This window comes from Aplosporella prunicola (genome assembly GCF_010093885.1).
Source record: "Aplosporella prunicola CBS 121167 unplaced genomic scaffold K452scaffold_78, whole genome shotgun sequence".
Taxonomy (NCBI): Eukaryota; Fungi; Ascomycota; class Dothideomycetes; order Botryosphaeriales; family Aplosporellaceae; genus Aplosporella; species Aplosporella prunicola.
Genome location: NW_022983606.1, coordinates 1 through 23,128, shown reverse-complemented (window position 1 = coordinate 23,128; position 23,128 = coordinate 1). Strand labels below are relative to the sequence as shown.

Sequence of the window (23,128 nt, the reverse complement as noted above, 5' to 3'; positions counted from 1 at the left end):
GTATAACCCAAGATGGGTACTTTGCTGTGAGGAATCTACAATCCCAATTCTGCCTTATTGAAGAAAGAGTATATATACTATGTTAAGCCAATTTTAAGACGAGCTAAATTCATATCACATTGTGGATGGATCCAGGCCTTGCTTCTAGGAGGAACTTGCCTGCCGAGGCTCCCAAATAGCGTCTCTTCTCTATAGAGCGTACAGAATAGCTAGACCAACCAACAATCTCATGGCCTGATTCAACATCTAATAATCTACACCTATTTCACCACGGTCATGTGATTATGCTAATCTAATCAGATAAGATTGCCGCTAGACAAACGCGCGACGCGTCTTCAACAACGCGGGCCGCACCAGATCGCTCCACGAATTATACGTCACTTCAGCCATGGCTAGAGTCCATGTGCCATCGCACAAGCGGACAAGCGATGATTTCGAGGAGGACATCGACGGTGAAAGTGCTGATGACGCTCAAGCAGCAAGAGCGAAGAGACCTAGAGTAGAGCACAGTGACGAATCTGAAGTATTCTCTACCGCCAGAACGTGGACGACAGTGACGCTAACAGTGACAGCCACCTGAGACTCCAGTCCTTCCTGAAAGCTACCGGTCCCGGTCACGAGAAAATGACGGACCCAGCGGCGCGCCGCTGGAGCATCAGCCCGGCTCGATTGTGCGCGTCAAGCTCACCAACTTTGTCACATACACCGCAGCGGAATTCAACCTGGGCCCAAGTCTGAACATGATTATCGGCCCCAATGGCACAGGAAAGAGTACATTGGTCTGCGCGATATGCTTAGGTCTGGGCTGGGGTCCGCAACACTTGGGGCGAGCCAAAGAGTTGGGAGAGTTTGTGAAGCATGGCGCTCGGGAGGCGGAGATTGAAATTGAACTTGCGGGCGGACAACAAACTCGAGGCCGCAATCCCATAATTCGACGGCTGATCAAGAAGGAGGGCAACAAGACGAGTTTCTCACTGAACGGCTCTCAGTCAACCGCAAAGGAGATCGCTAGGCTATGCAAGTCCTTCTCCATTCAAATCGACAATCTTTGCCAATTCCTTCCCCAGGACCGTGTGGTGGAATTTGCTGCGCTCAGCCCTATCCAGCTCCTCGAACACACACAAAGGGCGGCTGCACCGGAACAGATGAACGAATGGCATGCACAACTGAAGCAAATGCGTTCCGACCAGAAGCAAAAACAAGCCACCACGGCGGCTGAACGGGAAACCCTGGCGAACTTCCAAAACCGCCAAAACGCACAAAGAGCTGATGTCGAACGGTTGCAAGAGCGTCAGACGCTAGTCGCTAAGGTCAAGGCATACGAGAATCTGCGGCCGCTCGTCCACTACCGTGTGATACGGACTCGGCATGATGAAGCCAAACAAAGACAGAACGATGCCCAGGCGGAGCTCCGTGAGCTCGAGCAGGAAGTCGCGCCGATTTTGTCAGCATTGAAGGATAAGCAAAAATACCACCAAGAAGTCACAAAAGTTGCCGAACAGCGGAGGAAATTGGTCCTGGGTGCCGAAAACAGAGCAGGAAAGCTGCAATCAAAGCACAAGGAACTTCACGGCGCGCTCGAAGACCTTGACAAAGAGAAAGAAACGGAACGCAACGCCGACAATGAGCGAAAGGCGGAGCTCAAAAGGGTTGATGGTAGTATCAGAACCATCCAGAATCAGATGAAACATGAGCCACCGGAGTTTGATGCGGCTGCGTTCAACGAAAGAATTAGAGAGCGAGCTCGTGCAATCCGCGATCTCGAGGCTCAGGAGTTTGATGAGAGACAGAAGAGACAGGAGCATGAGCGGCAGCTTCAACCCAAGGAAAGCCAGAGACATAGGTTGCACGCTGAACGTGAGAACCTCAAGTCGCAACAAGGACAACAGGCGAACAAGCTCAGAGGTATTTCGAAAGACACTGCCGTTGCGTGGGAGTGGATTCAAAACAACAAGCAAAGCTTGAGAGGTGAGGTATTTGGTCCGCCTATCATATCTTGTTCCGTTCAAGACCCTCGCTATGCTAGCGCTGTGGAGACCTTTATGCAAAAGGGCGACTACCTAGCTTTCACTTGTACCAACAGGCAAGACTTCAACATGCTGGGTAGGAAGTTCAGTCAAGAGATGAACCTGCGCGATTTTCACCTCAAGGAAGCCATCAAACCCATGAGTCATTGGCGAGGTCAGGTTTCTAACGAACACCTCCAGCATTGTGGTCTTAGCGGCTGGCTTATTGACTTCATTTCCGGACCGGAGCCTGTTCTTTCGGCCCTTTGTGACACCAGAGGCATTCATAGAACAGGCGTCACACTGCACGAACACAATGATGAGCAGTACGAAAGACTACTTCAGAGCCCTATCTCCCAATGGGTTGCTGGCAGGGCTGCGTATAGCGTTTCCCGGCGTAGGGAATATGGTGCAGGCGCGGTGTCCACGACCGTCAGAGAGCTCAGGGCCGCCATGTACTGGACAAACCAACCCGTCGATACCGGAAGGGACAGAGAGCTGGTTGCTAAGACTAACGAAATCAGCCATGATCTGGAAATGCTTCAAGGGGTTATAAACGAGTGCAGACAGAAGGAGACAGAGCTGAGACAGCGGAAATCGGAGGCTCAACACGAGAAGGTAAGCTTTCCTTTCAAGTTGAGAGGACTGGTCTAACTAGCCGATAGGATTCTATTGAGCACGAGAAGAACGCTCTTCAGAAAGCCAGAGCGGATTTTGAAGGGCTTCACACGAGATTGGAAACTCAGATGACGAAACGCGATAGTCTCCGGGAGCGTGGTGCAAGCACTAGACGACGTCTCTACGACATCGAGGCCAAGGCTGACAATATGGCGCTGAGGAAGAGTCAAGCTGCTCTTGATTATTCGGTAAGTATCTGCGTGTTACGCGTACGAATTTTTATTAACACAATGGTAGACCTCGGTTCAAATGCTACTTAAAGTGTACAACGACATGCTGGAAGTGGAACTCATTCGTGCAGAAGCTCAATCAGAGGTCGAGATTCTGGAGGCTCGCAACGAAGACGTCACACAAACGCTGGAGACTCGAAAGCAAGAAGTCAATGCCCTGAAACAAGAGGTTAAGCAAATCAGAGGCCAGGCCAGACGCTTGGTTGAAGAAGTCAAGCGCATTCAAGAAGAGAGGAGCGAGGAAGAGGAAGAGCTGGTACAGGACATTCAGGAGACGATCAGCGAAGAGGATCTGGAAAGCGAGATAGAGTCTTTCAGAGGACGGCTCGGATTGTTGCATGACGGAAATCCTCATGTCATTGCACAATACGAAAAGCGTGCCAGAGACATTGGCAAGCTCGAAGACAAGCTGCGTGGAATGGATGCGGAGCTCGAAGAGCTGCAGCAAGAGATTGATTCCATCAAGGCTCAATGGGAGCCGGAGCTGGATGCGCTCGTGCAGAAGATCAGCGACGCCTTCTCATTCAACTTCAACAAGATTGGATGTGCCGGTCAAGTCGGGATCTACAAGGCCGAGGATTTCGACCAGTGGGCCATTCAGATCCAGGTCAAGTTCCGTGAGCAAGAGCAGCTTTCTTTGCTCGACAGCCACCGACAGTCCGGTGGTGAGCGCGCGGTCTCGACCATCTTCTACCTCATGGCTCTGCAGTCATTGGCGCGTTCGCCCTTCCGCGTAGTTGACGAGATCAACCAGGGTATGGATCCGAGAAATGAGCGCATGGTACACGAGCGCATGGTGGATATCGCTTGTCAGGAGCACACTAGCCAGTACTTCCTCATCACGCCGAAGCTGCTGCATGGACTGCGCTTCCACCCGCGCATGAAGGTGCACTGCATCGCGTCTGGCGAGTACATGCCGGAGGACTACCGGCGACTAGACTTCCGCAAGCTAATGGACACGGCGCTGAGGGTGCGGGGAAAGGCTTAGTTGTTTTAGGTGAAGGCGTGGGCGTTTACTGAGGATGGCGGACGGTCTGGGTATTCTGTTGGGGCAGGGTGGCGCTGCTTGGCGTTGAAACGAAAGCTTACATACTACATGGCATCGAAGCCCTGAAGCTCAGGGACGTATGAATATGACCATTTGTGCATTTTCTCCGTGACTGCCTCAACGATCAGCTGGCGATGTGGTACTGTCTGGCCGGGGTAAAAAATGCGGCTCTTAGTCAGGTACAACATGTGGCTGTGACGCTAATGCACGTTTCCCGAGCCGGCTATCTCACTCTTCTTTCTTGACTCTTCGCACCGGCGACCAAACTACCGCCCGAGGAGCGCATGTTGTCCAAGCCACGACACTCTTGGTTCCCGCTGACGTCGACTGCTGCTTCAGATACGACGAATCGGGGCATGTCTCTTCGCCGTTGTCTCGCGTAAGCCGTTCACAGGGCTCGTAATGGACCGAGCGGGCCAGTCGTAGATCCCCCGGAGCTACAGACATCGCAGGGCGTAGGTACGCGATCGCAGAACCAACTTTTGGCCACCGCCCGACCGAGACCTGTCCACCGCGCGCATACACCTCCGCCGTCGCCACGAAGTCAGCCCGGCGACGACCGCACGCTTTCCACAACCACCTCCGCCTGCCATCGCCGGCTGACCATCTTCGACACCGCCATCGCTCGTACATACGCTTTGTAGACTTGTAGCCACTTGGAACCGCTCGCAGTTGCTCGCCGCGCTGTATAATACTTAGAGAAGGCATCATGTCCGAAGACGCGGACGAAGCAAAGGGAGGGGCCAGCTTTGCGGAGCTGGTACGTCCGGGCTTACAATCATGGGAAGGGTCTCGCTGACACTTGCTGCCAGGCTACTAACATAGTAGAGGACTGTCTGTACAACATCATCCACGACATTGTGCTGCAAACGCACCGCGAAGAGAAAGTCTTGCGCATGCAATCCGCCGCGACCATCGCCGAGCAAGCAGCTATCGCCGAACACCAAGAGAATGCGTCGGTCGCAAAGGGCTCGACGAACCAGCCTCCGAGCGTAAAAATAGACACACCGGGTGCGGCGTACGAGAATGGGCGTGTGACGCTGCACGGCAACCCGCTCAAAACCACGCCCGAGATCATCTGCCCGTACTGCAAGCTTCCCCGCCTGATGTACCCCATCGCAGGCACCGGGATGCAGATGCCCGACCTCAGCAAGACTTACTGCACACGCCATCCCTTCGTGTCGCGGTCGGGCCACGACATCTACAACAACCCCTTCCCAACAGACATGGCCAAGACGAAGAAAGAGCGCGAGCTCATCAAGCGCGCAGAAAAGGACGCCACGCCCGGCAGCAGCCAAGGCGACGGCGGCGACCAGGAAAACAGCCTCTCGAAACTCAATCCCGGCGGCAAGCCCGCGTCCTACATCCCGTGGCACACGTGTCCAAACTGCAAGCGCAGCTTGCTGATAACGCGTTTTGCGCAGCACGCTGAGAAGTGCTTGGGCATCAGCGGGAGGCAGAGCAGCAGGAATGCCATGGCGAAGCTGAACTCCCAGGGCGGCAGCAGCGTCGCGGGTAACACGCCGCTGGGCAGTCGGCTGGGGACGCCGGCGCCGGGGAACGCGAGCGGAAAGATCAGCCCTGCAAAGAGGGATAGAGAGAGGGAGAGAGAGAGGGAAAGGGATAGAGGCGACGGCGATGAAGGGGACGAGGGTGAAGAAACCCCCAAGAAGATCAAGAAGAAGGGCAGCTATGTCAAGAAAGCGGATCGCGAGAAAGCAGACCGCGATAAGGAGGGCCTGTCGAAGCCGTCGAATCCGCTGAAGTTGAAGGTAGGGACGGGAAAGCGGCCGCCAAAGGAAAGCAGTAGTAGCGGCGGTGGCGGCGGCGGCGGCGAGAAAGGTGAAGGCAAGGACGATAGCTCGAAGAGGGAACGCGACCGCGAGGGCGACGATGGCGATGTCCCGCGCAAGAAGATGAAGCTGTTTAGGACCGAGAGCACGGTTTCAGAGGCGCCGGCTAAGGACGCGGCGGACCAGAGCGCTGCGGCGGCTGCTAGTCCGACGAGCACGGCGAGCTGAGGGGAATGAGATGGGATGGGATGGGATGGAATGGAATGAGATTTTGACTTCCTTCTTCTTTAATTCTTCTTTTTTTCTCTACGACGACACAGCTCGTGGGGGACCTTGCAGCATTTGCAGATTGCGGATGTCTTGGCTTTTTCTCTTCTTCTTTCTTCTCTGGCAGTTGTCTATGTGGCTTTATCGCTGACCGGAGCGGCATTTCTGGCGTCTTTTATTTCGCTTTTCTTTTTACAGCTGGTTTCCTTTTTACAGATGGGCTTGGCTTCTTTGCTTGCTTCTTTCTTTTCTTCTCCGGCTGGGTTTGGCTGGTGTATGGTGACTTGCGGGATGATATGATATGATATCCGGCGGCGGCGACAGACACGCGCCAGGACTGGGACGGGAGAATGGTGGCGGTGGTGAGAGACGGTGCGGTGATGTGGGGTAGGGCGTTTGTGCATATGTGCGTCGTGGAGGGCGTGGTTAGCATGGTTTTAGTTAAGAGAATGTTTGTTGCTGTGGGCTTTTTCTTTTGGTTCGTGGCGTTTGGCGAGGATGTGGCTTCTCCTTTGATTGAGGCTGGTGGCGGTAAGTTTGAGAGCAACGTGAATGAGCCATCCCATGCAGAGCGAAAGAGCACGGTACTGGGGTTATAGGTCACACTAGCGAGGTTGGCTTTCTGCTGAACATCTGGACAAGTGACGCGGTTGGAGGCAAACTTGTTCATCCACGCAAGTGGTGCAAATCCGAACTTTGTCACCGAGGACGTTGACGACGGGGACGCCTGTCATCACCAACTCCAGAAACAGTTAGCGAGAGGACTGGCATTAGAGTCGGGGGGCTGATAGCAATCAAACCCCGTCTGTTTGTGCTATGTGGAAGGAGCTTTTGCTTCAGATGAGGCGCTCCTTCCATGTTCTTGCCGGAAGAGTATAGTAACTTCTAGTCCAGATGGCGAGACAACGACTTCAACAAACACCAACACCCTTTATATCATCAGCCTTTTGAAAGCCCTAGTGCTACCGCTGCTCTGCAAACCATGTGCTGGTTCGCCTACCTCTCGCCACATGAAGACGTGCTCCTCGAGGACGTACTTATCACTCCTGCCCGCAGCATTATGCACCAGGTAAACGAACCCTACTTACCACGCGCATCCTTGGAAACCCAAACTCTGACTCAAACAGTTTAACATCGACGGCGTCGGCATTGCATGGTATACATGGGCACAGGAAGACTTCATAGCAACGACCAAAAGCGGGCGGCCCGCATTGTTTAAGACAATCTCACCGCCCCTAAACGACATCAACTTCCGCAGCCTATGCCTCAACACATCGACGCGCGTATGCTTCGCGCACATCCGGGCCCCAGCCAGCGGCGCACCAGCCACGGCAGTGAACTGCCACCCATTCATCTTCGGGCGGCACACGATTATGCACGCCGGGCACGTCTCGGACTACGTCTCTATCCGGCGGCAGCTGACGCTGGAGATCTCGGACGTGGCATTCGCGCACATACGCGGCGCCACCGACTCCGAGCACCTTGCCGCCCTGTACATGACGTACCTGTGCGAGGGGCTGGACCAAGCGGGCGCCATCGCCTGGGACGAGAAATACCCGCTCGACCGCATGTACGAGGCGCTCAAGCGCGTCGTCACGACCGTCATGGCGGTGCAACACCGGGTGCTGGGCCGCGCCGCCGCAAAGGCCAATAGCCTCAACCTCGCCGTCACGGACGGCGTGCGCCTCGTCGCTTTCCGCTTCCGCAACCATGTCCGCGAGGACCCGCCGACCTTGTACTTCTCGACCCATGCGGGCGTCACACTCAACAGGAAGTATCCGGACCATCCTGATCAGGGTATCGATAACCCCGCCCCGTTGAGGCCCGTCGAGTGGTATCCCAGACATGTCGTCCTCGCCAGTGAACCCCTGACTTATAAGGACGAGGATTGGGGCCTGGTGAAGAGGAATTGTGCCGTTTTGGTGAACGAGGATGGCACCATGGTTATGGGCGAGATTGAGTATGATGCTGAGAAGTGGGATGTTCGGGAGTAGGGGTGTCTGTGGGTAGGGGATTTGGAGACTGTAGCGAGCTATGATAACCTGAAGTACTGTTGTCGTGGGTGGTGCTGCTTGGCTACGATGTAGCTTCTCGGTAACCGTGCAGGGCTCGGCGAGTTATCATGAACTTACCAAGATCCTTTTCCGTCACGTTCGTACACGATGTTTCACTGAGACTGAAGCTGTGAGGCTTAGTTGGCTGAGATGAGCGAAGAAGCAAGAAATCTTGTGCTAGAAGCCGGCAGTTTTGATCTAGAATTGGACCTGTGTTCCTTTGGGCAGTAGTCACTGCGCCTTATCCTTCCAGCAAATCATACCACATATGCCCCAGCCATCCAGCCCATCAACTAGGACCATACGTACTCCTCTCCTCACCAACCACGCCCCAAAACTCCTCCACAATCTCCCTCTGCCCCTGCACCGCGGGTCTCACAACCAAAAACCTTTCATTATCGACCCGCGGATTCCAATTCCCAGGATGCGCATCGACGACCAAGCCGCCCGCCTCACTCAAAATGCACCACGCAGCCGCCACGTCCCAGGCATAGCAGCCGCACTCCCAGAACATGTCCTGCTGGCCCGCAGCAATACGACAAATTGTCATAGCGGCAGACCCCGTAAACCGCAGCGCGGGCACGAACTTGCCGCCTGTAGCGGCACTGCGCGCCAGCGTCTCGAACACGCGCAGGTTCAGCAAGAAGTTCGGCCCCTCCCGGTCGCTGCCCCAGTCCAGCCCGACGCACGCGCTGCGCAGCCCCACCAGCGGCCCGGAATGCAGCGGCAGTTTCTGCGGCGCGCGGTTCGCGCGGGTCAGGTGTGCGCCCTGCCCGGAGATGCCGGTGTACAGCTCGTCGAGGAAGGGGTTGTACACCACGCCGACGGTGGGCGTGCCGTCTACTGTGAGCCCGATCGACACGCATACGTCGGGGAAGTGCAGCACGAAGTTCGTGGTCCCGTCGATGGGATCGACGATGAATGTGGGGGTGCTGGGGATGGGGCTGCCTGGCGTAAAGCTCTCTTCGCCGATGAAGGCGTAGTGCGGGTACTGCGTTTTGAGGCGTCCGCGGATGTGCGTCTCGACGGCTAGGTCGGTCGCGGTGGCTATGTCTGTGGCTGTGGGAGCGGGGTTAGTGGGCTGGGCTGGGCGTTGGTTGGGGAGAGCCTGAGGGGAGGGGTGTCTGTACTGTTCTTTTTGGTCGTGGTGTCTGTGGTGTTGGGGTGCGCGGAGAGGATGATTTGGCCGCTTTCTTTGGCTATGGTGACGAGGACGTCGCGGATCTCTTGGAGGGCGGTTGCGGATAGCGCCATTTCTGGGGTGGTGGTTTTGGTAATGGCGTAGAGGGAGGTGTTCGATTCTGGATGTTTGTAGGTCAGTGTTGTTCGTGTATCTTTTTGTCGTTGGCTTTGGCTTGCTTGCTTACAGTATGATTCTGTTGCACAAAGAATAAGTGTTTTCCTCTATGTGCCTGCGTCTTTCCTAGGGAACAAATGCCAGAAGCGCACTTCGATGTGATGTTTATAGTGAGGATTAGGTAATGCGGAGCGTTTAAATAGGCTAATTGCGGGTGTGACTCTTTTCACATGCTGCTGACTGCTTGCATGCCGAAAAGCTTGGTACGCTTTTCGAAGAAATCGATCGACATGGCGCAGCGTCTTTAGTCAGGTAGTGTAGCAAGTAGTCTTTGACAGGCTTGTAGTGTGGTGCCGCAGACCACGGTAGACTTACCCGGCAACCAAACCGCTTACTCACGCGCCACCATAGAACTACCCGGAACAATTACTTTATCGTGTTCATGGACTAACTAGATTATTCTGTTATTTCTGCATTGCTACAGTGTATTGTTGGAGTGGGCCGGAGGTTAAAGAAGAAAGGAAATATATACGGCAATAATTGTGTGTGTGACAAGATATTGCCGTGCTCCAGCCTGCCTCCATTCTCTGCAGGCTTGACTTCACGCGAGCAGACTCGCAGCAAATAGACGCGAATGACAGCTCTCAAGGAATCCAAATACTAAATCCAAAAAGCTATTTTTACAAACTCGATCGCCGGATTACTTAGTGAGAACGAGTTACAGTATCAAGCGGTTTAGTGGCCATTCATAAAGGTACCACGTAGCCTGGCTTTGGGTGCCACAACTTGGAGTTTCAGTGTTCGGTCTACGGTGCTGTTATAACAATTTAGCACGCCTAAGAATCTTGCTATCGAATTTATAGAACCTCCGGGCTTGAATTTTTGTCTTTTCGCTGGGAAGACTCGGTGTTATTAATGGTATATATTTTGCTGTTTTGACTTCGACTGAGAGTAAAAGAGCTATACAAGGTTCGAAATTCTGTCTCCTGTCTGTTAAAGCGCGTGGGGGTGGCTTGCTAAATAACATGTCGCTGATAGGCGACTTGTATTTGTTTTTCTTCCTGCAAAAATGCGACCCTAGCATCATAATTGGAATTATGCGCATGTCTCTCTAGCCCGTTCATAACAAACACTGCTTCCTAACTACGTACGGTACCCCAGGACTTACGACATCACCTCTAATATAGCAAGCGACAAAAAAACAGTAAGCAGGAAACGAAGCCTCCCGTACAGACAGTGACAACAGGCCTAACAACAACAGCCAAGCCCCATCAAGCCACAGCAAAAAAACCAACTACCTAACCCCAGCTCCCCAAAGTCCAATACCTTAGCGACTAAAAAAAAAACCACTAACTCAAAATACAGCTCACGAACCAACAGCCCAAAAAGGCAACTCTTGGCAACGGCCAAGGTCGAACGTCTAGATCCTTTTGAGAAGACGCTTGCTTCAAAAGGCAACTCAAGACCCTAAGGTCGGACGCCTATGTGCCACTCATGTCGTAGGTGAGGCTGAGGGCAAGGGAAGTGAGGTTAGGGGAGGAAAGGGTTCGCCGGGTAGGTCGGGTGTGATTGCCTGCGTGGACGTTATCGTAAACGGTTTCCGTGGGAGTGGATGGCTAGGACGTATCGCGCTGGAAAATCTTGGGTAGTGAAGGTAATTGCTATGAACTTTCGTGTAATTCTTCTTATATATTTAAAGATAAAGTGAAACGTAAGCTCTGCTCAATCACCCTCTGGGCATAACACATCAAATCGACGCAAATATCAGCAATCTATCCGCCAAAGTGCTTAAGCCCCTTCCCTGTGCGCTTACATATCCACATATATACATACAACTCAAGTCTCCCACACCTCCACCGCGCTCACAGTATACTCTTTCTCTTCTTTTCCAATAGAGTTCTTGTGTCCCGTCTGCTTCTTTAGAGGAAGAGGATAAGCAAGCCTGACACGCGCCATATCCGGCCTGAACACCCATGACCCTGACCCGTGCGCAATACGCAACTCTCCACTTTCGGTTAAGGCGACGGCGTTATTTCTTCTGTCGCCTGCTCCGTTGCTTCCTCCTATTTCTTCCGTTTGTTCTGCTCCTTTACAAGAGCCCTCCCCACTTGTCTCTACTTCCGCAATCTCACTGCCTTCATGTCTACCGTTTCTGTCAAAACTGCCTGAGCCATCGTCAGAGGAGGAGAAGAGGACGCGCTGGCGTGGCGCGAGCGAGAACGAGAGCGAGCATAATTGCGGGAGCGAGCTGTATTTACTGGTGCTGGTGCTGGTGCTGGCTTTGCTGCAGAGGTAGATGGCGAACGTGTGTTGCGCGGTTGCGTCTGCGTCTACTTCTGCTGCTGAGAGCAGGACGAGACGATCGGTCTTGTCTTGGAGGAGGCGTGAGAGCGCTTGTGCCTGTGTTTGTGCCTCGGTGCGCGGAACATGAGCGTATACTCGCGAGCCGAAGACTGCGGGATGTGGGACGTGTAATAGCGCGAGTAGCTGGACTGTTTGCGGCGGGGAGAGGATCTTGGAGGAGGATACGAGGGCGCGGAAGGGCTGGTTGGGTAGGTTGGGACGTTAGTTGATTGATAGGTAGTTGATTCGTTGAAAGTGGGGTCAGTGATTACTTACGGGGAGGTTATCTGGATGAATGTAGCGGCGGCCATAGCCGCGCAAGCCAAAGCGGTCGCCGATGTAATCGCGGAGAGGGTCAAGGAGGCAGGGCTGATGGAGTTAGTGTAAGCTTCTATGAACGATATGGTTACTGCTACAGCCTACCATATGGTCCCGGATAGTAGACCTGAAGGCTGGCCAAGTAATTCCGGTCTCATCATCCACTCTCGAGAGAAATGAGCGGCAGATGCACTCAGTCACCTCGGCCGTGTATTCATGCCAGGTCAGCGAAGCCGAGGAGACACCAAAGCCCATGCCCCGCATCGCCAGTGCGACCATCAAGCCAATTAGTGCGCGCACATCGCGCGGCGCCACAACGGCGTCGTTGAGCTGGTCCGCCGCGCCCGAGGGCGGAAGCAGCGCCGCGGCGCCTTTGAAGGTGGTGCGGAGGTACCGAACCTTCTCTTCGGGTGGCATTGTGTTTTCCATGACGTCTAGGAGATCTTTGTCATCGTCGACTACGAGGACTCCATCATCAGGAGCAGTAACAGCACACTGATCCGTGGGAACTGTGGCGATACTTTGAAAATAGAGGCGGATACGGTCGTCGGGCGTCCAGATTTCTCTGCGTGGGCAGATTGAGCAGCGGTCGGCCAGGTGCTCGGCGGGATGTGATAGCATGGCCAGAGCAGTAATGAATGTGACGAGTGTCAGCTCTTTCTGGGTGCCTTCTGTATGCCGGAAGGGATAGGCCCCGTGCCGCAGGGTCAATTTATAAAGTAATGGCGCGGCGTCGTTGAAGGCGTCGACGAGCGACGGATCGTACTTTGCAAGCGTGGAGGCGAAAGTGGCCGGTGTCCATACTGCAGGTGTGACTTTGATGTCGCTGTTGGACTTAATGCCTTCCTGCGAACATTGTTCTTGAAATAAGTCGCGGAGGGAGAGGCGACGGTGAGCATCGGATCTTTGATACAGGTGGTCGAGGAGGCGCGCACGGACTTCTTCTGGAGAGGCAAAGACTTCTTTTGGATTGAAGCGTTGGAGGCTTGGGTGTTGACCCATTTCTGCAATACGAGATACCGGTGATGATTTACTATCGGTTGTGATTTACAGTTTCGAAATTCTTTATAAATGCCCTCTAGCTGATTGACTCAGCCACCCGCCCCCAAGGCTCCAGAGTCCTCCACAGCCTCCCACACTGTAAAATTGAGCTCCACGGACTAATCCTTTATCAAAGGTGAGAAGTACTTTGAAAGCGGCGGTGATGGAATGTACTACAACCTATTCACCGCTAACTGCGGCGATTATGTCCATAATATGGTAACCCTCCTTTACCCTGAAAAGCAGGACTTTGTTGTTCCGCACGCTCCGCCGATGCTGAGAAACTAGCACTTCTCAGCACACGGTCACGGAGCGTTGAGTGAGCTTATGGAAAGCTAAGAGCGGCGGTGTGACTTCGCTTTTAGTAGGACGGTCCTAGAATATACCTAAGGCGATCAACATAGATGTATATAGAACGTATAGAACAATTTTCTTCGTCACATCTACAGACCATGACCGGCTAACATTCTAATACCATACAAAATTTTTGCTGCCTGGCAAGCCATCTATCTACGCAGTAAAATGGTAACGAGTAACTAAAGAGCATCCATCTTACTTCGCTTCACTTTAACGCGCAAATACTAAAAGCTCCAGTATATGCCTAAAACGGCACGCTAAGTCCGCCATCGAACGTCTAAGCACTCCCCAGCAGAACCAGCACCTAAAGCAAAATCCTTCTTTCACTCCTCTCTCTACACCCACACCCAAAACGTCGCACCAAGTCCAACCTCGAACGTCTAGGTTCTCCCAAGCAGGATCAGCAAGCAAAGTGAAGTTATCCCCACGCACACCCAAGACGGCACTCTAAGTCCAAGGTCGAACGTCTACGTTCTCTCCACCAAAGCAGGAAGTTAGGGTGATGTTTACACAACCGCAAACACTAACGCGCCGCCAACGCGCCGCCAAAGCCGTAAGGTACGGTAAGGTAAGGCATAGCCAGCACACTACAGTCCAGTACACCACACAAACATCACCAACCACACATAATCCCTCCTCAAGTCCATCTAGATTTCAAAACGCAGCTGTCTATATATTGTTACATGTAATTAGGCAATTAGGTGTGTGGTGTCTGCTGTTGTGTTAGGGTAGTTATATGCACCGGGGATGGTGTTAGTGGTATCGTATTAGCACAGAAACGCAAGGGTGTGTGATGCTGGGGTGAGTGGTGCGTTGGCAAGAGAGTGTTGTGTGTTGTGGCTTAAAGTAAACAGGCAGGCGCGAGGGAGCTCGGGGCCACACCTACCTACCTACCTAGGTAGGCAGCGACACAAGCGCGCACATGCACCACGACAACCAAACAACTGTTCTGCTATCGCCACCCGTCAAATGTCGACCACAGACGATTCTTCACCTCAGGCGGCGGCGCCCATCCCATCGCTTCCAGCGTCTCCTCCTCGAACCGCAGCATGCACCACCACAGCACATCACGGTCCACAACACGGCGCCACGCACCGTCAGGCCCGACACCCGAGGGCGAGAGGTCGAAGGCGCGACCGAAGGGCTCAAAGCGCTCGCCATACGTCTTGAGCGCGATACACGCCGAGACGGTCAAGAGCATGGTATCGGTATCGGAGCAAAAAGCGGCCACGGCATCGGCGTTGCGCACCAGCTCGGCGTCGACTTCGGCGCGCTCGCGTCCCATCAGGTACCAGTTGCGGCACGCGGCCTGCTTGTGCAGCGCGAAGGGGTCGGTGAGCTCGATCTGCGCGAAGCACGCGTGCTGGTAGAGCAGTGCCTGCGCCGCTACCGGGCATGTGCTGTTGGCCGGGACGATGTCCAGGCCTAGGTTGCTGCTCGTCACGTTCGGGTACCATGGGTCGAGCAGCGGCGTCGTGTACAGCATTGTGAAGCCGATGGCGGCAGAAAAGAGAAGGTAGAGCAGCGTACGCAGGCGACCGAGGAGGCCGAGCGGTGGATACAGCAGGTGCGCGAGCATCATGTCGCAGAAAGTGACGAAGATGAGCCGCAGCTGCACGCTGAAGAGGTAGTTGCACAGCGCGCTCACGTACGGTACGTGTATGTAGTAGTTGGTGCCGAACCACGCGGCGCCGTACAGCGCGATGCGCTTCAGCCGCGCCACCCACAGCGCCTTTGCGCTCTTGTACTTTGCGGCGTCGTCGATGCCCAGGACGCCGACAACGGCCCAGGCGACACCGAAGTTAAGCACTGAGCCCAGCGACAAGCCGCCATGCCAGTGAAAGTCGTGTAGCGCATTCACGGCGAAGGCGCGCAGCTTGGAGCGGCGCGACCAGGGGATTTCGAGCTCGGGGAACGAGGCCGGCCGGTTGCGCGCCGGGTACAACGGCACAGACACCACGAAGCCGAGGCCGGTCACGCCGGCGGTGATGGCCACGGCGAATGGGAAGCCGCCCGGGACGGCTAGGAGCCAGGTAGACTGCGTGATGTACACGCTGTAGGCATAGGCGGCCAGGGGCAGCAGGACGTGGATGTAGCGGCGCCAGGTGTAGGGTGCATAGACGGGCGTCTTCGCGGGTGCGCGTGGGGCGGAGACATTGTCCGAGTGTAGGGATCCTGGTGGTGGTGGTGAAGGAGGGGGTCGGGGGCCGTCGTCCATTGTCGGAGCGGAGCAACTGCTGATTCCGGACAGAGTTCCAGAGTTCCAGAGTTCCAGAGTTCACAGCCGATGTCGCGATTGCATCTCGTTTATCGAGCTCTCTCCCTCATCTCAGGAGGGGGTTTTTTCCCTTCCTTCCGTCGCATAGTCGCCGTGGCTAGCACCAACAGAGGCAAGCCTCGCCGCACTGGCGCCCGCTTCTCAGCGCATCCTCTCGTCACCCGCTGGAACGACATGGTTAAGGGGGGTGAGGGGTCAGCCTGGTCGCGTATCGAATCGCGGGATCGCTGACAAGGAGGTAAAATGAGTAGGTAGGTAAGTTAGCTAGCTTAAATCCGCGCCGGGACTTCCCGTCGGTCGTCCAGGACTGCCTATTCCAGAAACATGGCATTATTGACGGTTAGACTTGTAGCATCACGCCGCTTCAACACCGTCATTCCCCAGCATGAACATGGGCTGAGAAACATAAAACGTTGAACGTCTGGCCGCTGCCGCTGCGTCAGGCCCTCCACTTCATGGTTGTTTGGAGTAGCCGCCGCCGTCCCGACGTCCCAAAGACCCGCTGCCGCTGCCGCTGCATCCCGATCCCGCGATGCACTCTGCACTCCCTCACTCTCTCTCTCTCTGCCGTCTTTCCGTAACGGAAGCTCCTCTAGTGTTCTAGACCGACGGCAGCGCGGACACGCCACAAGGCCCGCCGTGCAAATTGCCCGTGAAACGTGCATCACCCGTTTCAAGCGAACATGGACGTCGGGCCAAGCTCCCGATGCGGCTCCCGCCCCATAAACACCAAACATGCCCAGAGTCCTGCATCGCGGGGGCTGCAAATTGCCCTGTTCGTATTCGTTCGATGACTAAACTATGTAGTATATACCCCAGGTGCCGCCCGTTCGGTTTTTGCTCTTCACCCGCCTTTAGTTCGGTTATACTTTCACTCTTTTTATATCTGTCATTCTTTTATACTGCCCAGCATGCTGGCCCCTGCTTCTCTTGCCATTTTGGCTCTGGCTGCTGCGCAGTCTGCCACTGCTGCCCTGACCGACGATTCGCTGGCGAAGAAGGTCGACTCTCTCGAGCTCGATTTCGAGTTCAACCCCGTCAAGGAGGCTTACTGGACCGGCCTGCCTCACCACAGGAGGACTCCTTTTGCCGTACGTTGATCACTGTGTTTGTGTAACGCTCTAGCTGATTTCTTTAGGTCTCTCCCGATGGCAAGTCGGCGTACATTGCCTACCTGGACAGCAGCGAGACGGACGTGCACATCCAGCAGGTCGACCCCTCGACCTTCACTGCCACTGGCACCACCGTCACCGTCTCCGGCGGTAAGGAGGCCGGTGGTCTCGTCGCCCACAACGACGGCTTCGCCCTCCTGACCAACGAGGCCATGCCGTCGGGCACGAGCAACGCCCCCGCCGACAGCACGCCCGTCCCCGTCATGTACCGCTACACGAGCGGCAAGCAGACGTGGAAGACGTGGCTGGGCGGGCCGGGCGTCCACGCGGACGATGGCTTGTCCGCCTCGCCCGACCTGAATGGCGACCTGGTCTACTCCAGCAAGGCGGGCATGTACGGCGCCTACTTCGTCGTGACGGACTACTCTGGCGACGCGTCGGGCCACTTTGGCGACAGCATCCAGTACGTGCAGGAGGACGGGACGCTGAAGACGATCGCGGGCGCGTCGAGCTCGTGGGGCTGCAGCCACAACACGGGCATTGCGTTTGAGGCGGCCGACGAGGCGCCGTTCGCGTCCATCTGCGCCGAGGACCAGGGCGACATCTGGCTCAACACCAAGACGCAGGGCATGAGCGCCGACGGCGTCAAGATCTCCAACGAGAACACGACCAACGGCGCCAGCAACGAGGCCATGGGCGGCATGTCGGGCTCGTACAGCAACCTGGCCCGCTTCGGCGAGAGCACCAACTACATTTTCTCGTGGGTGTCGCGCGGCGCGACGGACCTGTACGCCAACGAGTGGATGGGCGACGGCTTCGTCAGCTCGCTCAACCGCACCAACAACCGCAACGTCGCTGTCGCCGTCATGAGCGACAAGGCGACGCTGATCGGCGAGCAGGCCTCCTCCGTCGTCGGCACCAAGGACGGCGACTCCCAAATCAACTGGGTCACCTCGGGCTCCAACGACTGCAGCAACGCCCACGCGGCCGCGTTCGACGCTTCCACGGCCCTCGTCACCTGGGAGGAGGCGGCCAACCCTCAGTGCGACAACATCGCCATGGGCTGCGCCGGCGAGTTCGTCGGCTCCTTCTTCCAGCTCTACGGCAAGGACGGCACGAAGCAGGGCGAGGCGCTCAAGAGCACCGATACCTATGTCGCTGGTGACATGGTCACGATGTCCGACGGCAGGATTTGCTGGCCTTATGTCGCTATGGACTGGGATCTGAGCACCCCGGTTGGCTATGGTGCCGCCAAGACGACCAAGAAAATGTCGTTCGCTTGCATGGCTGCGTCGGGCTCTGCGGGCTCTTCTACTGCTGCTTCCGCCTCTGGCTCTTCTTCTTCTGCTGCCGCCGCTGCCGTGAAGGCTACCTCCTCCGCCGCCGCTGCCGTAAAGGCTACTTCCGCCGCCGCCGCCGCCGTGGAGGACGCCACTTCCGCCACCGCTGACGTCGCCGCCGTGCAGTCTACTGCCCAGATCGCTGAGGCCCAGTCGCACACCACCCTGCAGACGCAGGTGCGCGCTTCCGCCACCGCTACCGCTGCTGCTGAGGCTGTCGAGTCCACTGCCGCTGCTGCTGCTGAGTCTACCCCCGCTGCCGAGTCGACCCCTGGCTCTTGGCCTTGGTCTGGTGCGTAAACCCCCAACACCTTTCAAATCCCTACCCTCCCAACCCCACCCCCACCCCCTGCTTTTTCTTTATTGTCCTTTTTTTGCGAGCGAGTGACTGATGACATGACGGCTAATGCAGGCATGCAGGCGGGAGCTGGTTCTGGTGGTAATGGAGAGGGTGAGAAGGCGGACGGGCCGTGCGAGGTCGAGTATGTGTGGGTTTAAGTCAAGCGGGCTTTTAGTTGGGGGTGAGGGGGTGAATATCAGAGTGCCTTTATGAAGTAGAAGAATCCTACTCGTAGTCATTCTACACTGCACCTCTATTTATCCGCGAAACTAACCTCGAAGGTGTCGGCACGCTCGCTCGCTCCTCGCCCTCGCGCGCAGATATGACTACTATTGTCTACCCTGCCCTGCCCTATACCCTCCTATCCCACGCCGCACAGCACGGCATGGCACTGTCAACCCAGCAACTAACAACCTACCTACCTACCTACCTCCCTCCCTCTCTCGCTCCACCACTACCCCGCCCACGTAGGCAGCGCACGCACACACACCGCCGACGCACCCATGCCCGCCCGGCCTAGACGCACGCGTCGCGTGCTGCATGTCGTAACGCGTATCTAGGCTCGGCCGACAAGCCGTCGCGTCGTGGCTTTTAGGAGGTTGGCTCGGCGAGCGGGGTTGCTGGCCTAGGCACGCTACTGTGTCTGCTTAAGGCACGCTGCGCTGTTTTGTTGGCTAATGCGTGCGTGTGTGCGTGGTCTAGACGGACCGAGGTTCAAAGTAGCTACCTAGGTACGTGGCTGGCTGGCTGGTTGTTTGAGTGGGTAGGTAGGTAGGTAGGGAAGTGGGTAAGTAAGTAGGTGCGTAAAAGTAAGTAAGTAGGTGGGTGGGTGGGTGAGCGCGCTGCAGTACGCAGTGCAGTGCAGTGCAGTGCCGAGGCGTGGTTGGTTGGTTGGTTGCTTGGTTCCGCCCCGTTCCCTGCTGGCTGGGGTTGGTTGCTATTGCTGGTTTTTGGGGTTGGAGTTGTGTTTGTATTGATCTCTTTGTTTTTAACACTATACCTCACCCTCCCTTTCCCTTTCCGCTCTCCCCCGCCTCGCCCCGTCCCGCTACGCTACGCTACGCTAAGCTCGCTTCGCTGCGCTCGCTCATTTATCATGAATTGGAAACTCGTGCCCCGTCTTGGCCTTGTACATGCGGCGGATATAGTCCGAGATGAACTCGTCCTTGGCCTGCTCGATGGCCGACTCGTTGTCCTGCGGCCCTTCGTGCATGACGTGCTCTTGGTAGGCGTCGATTGCTGCGGGCGTGTTAGTGTGGGGGGTAATGAGGGCGGTTAAAAACACAGTTTCGTCGTCGTAGTAGCAGGGGTCGTGAGGCGGAAGTGCGGGGGACGGGGAGGGCGGGCGCGGGTACGTGTGGAGGTAGAGTAAGGAGATAGGGAAGGAGAGGGAGAGGGAGAGGGAGAAGGAGAAGGGGAAAGATGAAGGCGAGGCGAGTGCGAGGGGGGTGTTGTGCTAGTGTTGATGCTGCGTTTGATGCTGGTGCTGGTGCTGGTGCGACGACGCGTAAAGATGAGGACGAAAGGGACGAGGGCAGCCACGGCAGCGAACGCGACAACGAAGACGACGGCCGTGGCCGCGCTCGCTGTGCCCGTCGCCACTGCTGCCGCGACGGTGCTGCCTACCCCCTTCCCAGCACCGGCACCGCCGCCGCCATTACAGCGCGAACGTCTCCGGCGGCGGGGAGGGGTGTACCAGAAGAGTGACGCGAAGACTGACAACAAGGAAAAGAAGCGCGCGCAAAACTCACCCTTATCCAGCAAATCCTCCGTCTTCTCCGCCTCGGGCCCCCCGCCCGCCGCCTCGTTCAGCCGATCCGACCACTTCTGAAAGACGGATTTGTTCTTCTCCTCCTGCTGGCGCTGCCAGCGCGCCTCCTCCTCCTTCTCCCGCCCCGTCACCTTGTCCATCAGCTTGGTCTTGAAGTCGCGGTTGGCGAGCTCCTCTTCATGCGCCTTGCGCTCCGCCTCCTCGCGCTCTTGGCGCTCGCGCTCGCGCTCCTCTTTGCCCGTGATGCGGTCCAGGAACGACGCCTTCGTGTGCTCGCCCTCGGCGTGGAATTTTGCGTTTTCCGCTTCGGCCGAGCCGTGCTGCTGCTGTCCGTCGTTGTCTTCGCCTTCATCCTTCTTGCCGCCGCCCATCAGGTTGCTCAAAAACCCTCCGCCCTCCTTGTGCTGCTGCTCCGAGCTGCCGCTGCCCCCCTCGCCCGCCGCAGCAGGGTGGTACTGCGCGGCGTCGTAACGGCGCTGGGCCTCGATCTCGGCCTGGGGGTCCTTTTCGCCGCGGCCGGCAATGGCCGTGGTGATCTTGTCGAGGAAGCCCGAGTGCTGCTCGTGCTCGGCGGGCTCGGCGGCGGCGGGGTGCGTCGTCGCGGCGTCGATGTGCTGCTGTTGTTCGTGCTGCTCGGCGGGGGCGTCGCTGCCGTCCTCGTGCTTGAACTTGTGGATGAAGTCCATGGCGTGTTTGCTTGTTTGTTTGTGTGGTTGCGTGTGCGGGTGTGGTTGTGCGTGTCGATGGATAGCTCAATGGCTCAAGACGGTGCAATTGGCCCTCTCAGAAGCGTGTACGTACTTCGTAGTATGAGAGAAAGAACGAAGAAGAGGAAGCAGACGCACACGCACACACGCCACGACCCCTCCCTCTACATATACCTAGTCAAGCAAAGCAAAAAAAACTGCCCACAGCCTACCAGCTACCCCACTCCCCGCGGGCCATGGCCACCAGCAGCACCACCACGCGCACCTCCGCCGCCCATCGTTAGTCGCCCGTCGCCGCAAGCCGTGACGTGTCGGCTGCCTACCTACGCTACTGGCGACTCGCGAGACGGCTCACGAATCAGCGTCCCGCGCACCCGCGACTCAGGCATGTGGAGCTGCAAGTCTGAGCTGAAACGCGCTTGTGCGCGGCGGTATGAGGCCGGTGCTTTGCGCTGCACAGCCACGGTTGGTGGAGGGGATTGCCGGACGGTTGAGGGTGATGATGGGGATGGTGATGGTGATGGTGAAGGTGAGGTGCGGGAGGAAAAGGTACATAGGTTGCGTTTGCTTCGTCCATTGGTGGACAGAAGCGCAAGCAAGCACAATAGATCGCGCGTCTAAGTATGGTCTGCTCCTCTGCACCACACCGTACGAACAAGCCCTCCAAAACCACAGACACAGACACACCACCGCAGCAAGTCAACAAACGCACGCACGCACGCACACACCACCACCAAGCCCAAGCGCCGCCTTCTACAAACATTTGTACAATACGGACACAGCCGCGCACACACCACCACCACCACCACGACCAGAAACGGCGGCGCACGCACGGCCGCGGGAGCGAGCGAGCGAGCGAGCGAGTAGCGAGGACTGTAGCGAATAGCGAGTAGCGTAGCGAGTAGAGTAGAGTAGCGAGTAGCGCCAGCCGATAGCTGACGGGTAGGATTGAGGCGGCGTGAGGCGTTCGTGAGGGGCGCGCGCTATGGAAGGGCAGGATTCGCGGGGACTGCCCGGAGACCGACGACGACGTAGGTAGGTAATCGAGGCATGTACGTCATACTCACACATGCCTACCTAGGTAGACGACGAGCGCGCAGAGTCAGAGTCAGGCAGTCAGTCTTCAGGCCCAGGGCACGCGCACCCCAAGTCAGTCCTCTACAAATAGTGGAGCGGCTCGAAAAAGCAATTCCCCAAACCCAGCCCCAACTTTCCAAGGGGGGATGAATGCATGCACATACCACGGTACATACATACTTTCGTAAGCCGAAGCCGACGCCGAAACCGGTGCCCTGGCGTGCTAGGTATGCTGTGGCTACAATATAACAACGTCCTCTACTCTCCCGCGCCAAAACCTCTCATCAATCTCAAACGCCCGCTCGTTGACTACGTACTTGCCTGCTCCTATTGTACAATGCAAATGCAATGCCTGCCTGCCTGCTCTACCTTACCCTACCCTACCCTACCATATTGTACCTATTACAATACATACATACACACCAGGCCTGACTCTCTCTGCCTCGTGTCTATCCGACTCATCCGCCAAACCGCCACCGCCTGAACGCCTCACGCCTCACGCCTCACGCCTGACGCCTCACTTTCCGCCGCCCACCGCCCACCGCCTACCCCAAGAGATGATGTGAAATGAAATGAAATGAGCGTACCCGTACCGTAGCGCGGCGCGGCGTGCCGTGCCGCCGCCCCCAAACGACCACAACCACAATCCCGTCCCTCCCATCCCTCCCGTCTCTCTCGTCTCTCTTCCAGGACCTCCCACCTAACTATGCAACAAAGTCCTGTCCTGTCCTGCTATCTTGTCCTGTCCCGTCCTGTCTTTAACCCCCGCCCAAGCCTAGCGCACACCCCGTCCCTGTCCCTGTCCCCCAGGCCCCTCCCTTTCCCCTGCATGCATGCATGCATCCCATCTCATCTACGCCCACCGCCCACCGCCAATTGCCCCAGCGTGCACGCACGCACGCACACAGCACGTACGCACACAACACACACACACATTTGTACACGGACGACAACCCCATCCCCGTCCCGCACCACGTCCACGTACCCTACCCTCACACCGCACCTTAGACACTAAACATTAGATAAAAACAGGGCTGGCGGCGCTGAAACCATCATCCCCCCCCACCCCCC

The 23,128-nt window shown here is 56.5% G+C and overlaps 12 protein-coding genes across 12 annotated transcripts; 6 read left to right on the top strand and 6 right to left on the bottom strand.

The window, feature by feature from the left end:
* Positions 1-385: 385 nt before the first annotated feature.
* K452DRAFT_322848 (uncharacterized protein) lies at positions 386-4,053 on the top strand (the record flags this gene model as incomplete). Its single annotated transcript, XM_033544565.1, has 4 exons — positions 386-523; positions 573-2,624; positions 2,672-2,872; positions 2,922-4,053. 4 exons carry the CDS (start codon positions 389-391, stop codon positions 3,900-3,902), a joined length of 3,369 nt encoding a protein of 1,122 aa, XP_033391517.1. The 3' UTR covers positions 3,903-4,053.
* A 51-nt stretch (positions 4,054-4,104) lies between these two features.
* On the bottom strand, positions 4,105-4,746 carry K452DRAFT_158961 (uncharacterized protein). The gene has a single exon (XM_033535636.1). It carries the CDS (start codon positions 4,671-4,673, stop codon positions 4,191-4,193), a length of 483 nt encoding a protein of 160 aa, XP_033391516.1. The 5' UTR covers positions 4,674-4,746; the 3' UTR covers positions 4,105-4,190.
* On the top strand, positions 4,672-5,983 carry K452DRAFT_303284 (uncharacterized protein; the record flags this gene model as incomplete). The annotated part of the gene is made up of 2 exons (XM_033542707.1): positions 4,672-4,722; positions 4,775-5,983. 2 exons carry the CDS (start codon positions 4,672-4,674, stop codon positions 5,981-5,983), a joined length of 1,260 nt encoding a protein of 419 aa, XP_033391515.1.
* Positions 5,984-6,090: 107 nt separating this feature from the next.
* Positions 6,091-6,848, bottom strand: K452DRAFT_158951 (uncharacterized protein). Its single transcript, XM_033535635.1, has one exon. The coding sequence runs from the start codon at positions 6,690-6,692 to the stop codon at positions 6,198-6,200; it is 495 nt and encodes a 164-aa protein (XP_033391514.1). The 5' UTR covers positions 6,693-6,848; the 3' UTR covers positions 6,091-6,197.
* A 156-nt stretch (positions 6,849-7,004) lies between these two features.
* Positions 7,005-8,086, top strand: K452DRAFT_354234 (uncharacterized protein; the record flags this gene model as incomplete). The annotated part of the gene is made up of 2 exons (XM_033545879.1): positions 7,005-7,091; positions 7,150-8,086. 2 exons carry the CDS (start codon positions 7,005-7,007, stop codon positions 8,014-8,016), a joined length of 954 nt encoding a protein of 317 aa, XP_033391513.1. The 3' UTR covers positions 8,017-8,086.
* Positions 8,087-8,220: 134 nt separating this feature from the next.
* Positions 8,221-9,505, bottom strand: K452DRAFT_260128 (uncharacterized protein). The gene is made up of 3 exons (XM_033538517.1): positions 9,444-9,505; positions 9,207-9,377; positions 8,221-9,135 (listed from the first exon to the last, which is right to left on the bottom strand). The coding sequence occupies exons 2-3, from the start codon at positions 9,328-9,330 to the stop codon at positions 8,366-8,368; spliced, it is 894 nt and encodes a 297-aa protein (XP_033391512.1). The 5' UTR covers positions 9,331-9,377; positions 9,444-9,505; the 3' UTR covers positions 8,221-8,365.
* A 1,704-nt stretch (positions 9,506-11,209) lies between these two features.
* Positions 11,210-13,036, bottom strand: K452DRAFT_313709 (uncharacterized protein; the record flags this gene model as incomplete). Its single annotated transcript, XM_033543686.1, has 3 exons — positions 11,210-11,917; positions 11,993-12,085; positions 12,236-13,036. The coding sequence occupies 3 exons, from the start codon at positions 13,034-13,036 to the stop codon at positions 11,210-11,212; spliced, it is 1,602 nt and encodes a 533-aa protein (XP_033391511.1).
* Positions 13,037-14,271: 1,235 nt separating this feature from the next.
* Positions 14,272-15,950, bottom strand: K452DRAFT_158929 (uncharacterized protein). The gene has a single exon (XM_033535634.1). The coding sequence runs from the start codon at positions 15,648-15,650 to the stop codon at positions 14,385-14,387; it is 1,266 nt and encodes a 421-aa protein (XP_033391510.1). The 5' UTR covers positions 15,651-15,950; the 3' UTR covers positions 14,272-14,384.
* A 234-nt stretch (positions 15,951-16,184) lies between these two features.
* On the top strand, positions 16,185-18,715 carry K452DRAFT_158920 (uncharacterized protein). Its single transcript, XM_033535633.1, has 3 exons — positions 16,185-16,801; positions 16,849-18,454; positions 18,583-18,715. Exons 1-3 carry the CDS (start codon positions 16,622-16,624, stop codon positions 18,603-18,605), a joined length of 1,809 nt encoding a protein of 602 aa, XP_033391509.1. The 5' UTR covers positions 16,185-16,621; the 3' UTR covers positions 18,606-18,715.
* An 874-nt stretch (positions 18,716-19,589) lies between these two features.
* Positions 19,590-20,413, bottom strand: K452DRAFT_238691 (uncharacterized protein; the record flags this gene model as incomplete). Its single annotated transcript, XM_033537666.1, has 2 exons — positions 19,590-19,741; positions 20,254-20,413. 2 exons carry the CDS (start codon positions 20,411-20,413, stop codon positions 19,590-19,592), a joined length of 312 nt encoding a protein of 103 aa, XP_033391508.1.
* On the top strand, positions 20,237-21,906 carry K452DRAFT_158892 (uncharacterized protein). The gene has a single exon (XM_033535631.1). It carries the CDS (start codon positions 20,453-20,455, stop codon positions 21,599-21,601), a length of 1,149 nt encoding a protein of 382 aa, XP_033391507.1. The 5' UTR covers positions 20,237-20,452; the 3' UTR covers positions 21,602-21,906.
* A 746-nt stretch (positions 21,907-22,652) lies between these two features.
* Positions 22,653-23,128, top strand: K452DRAFT_158894 (uncharacterized protein). Its single transcript, XM_033535632.1, has one exon. It carries the CDS (start codon positions 22,764-22,766, stop codon positions 23,070-23,072), a length of 309 nt encoding a protein of 102 aa, XP_033391506.1. The 5' UTR covers positions 22,653-22,763; the 3' UTR covers positions 23,073-23,128.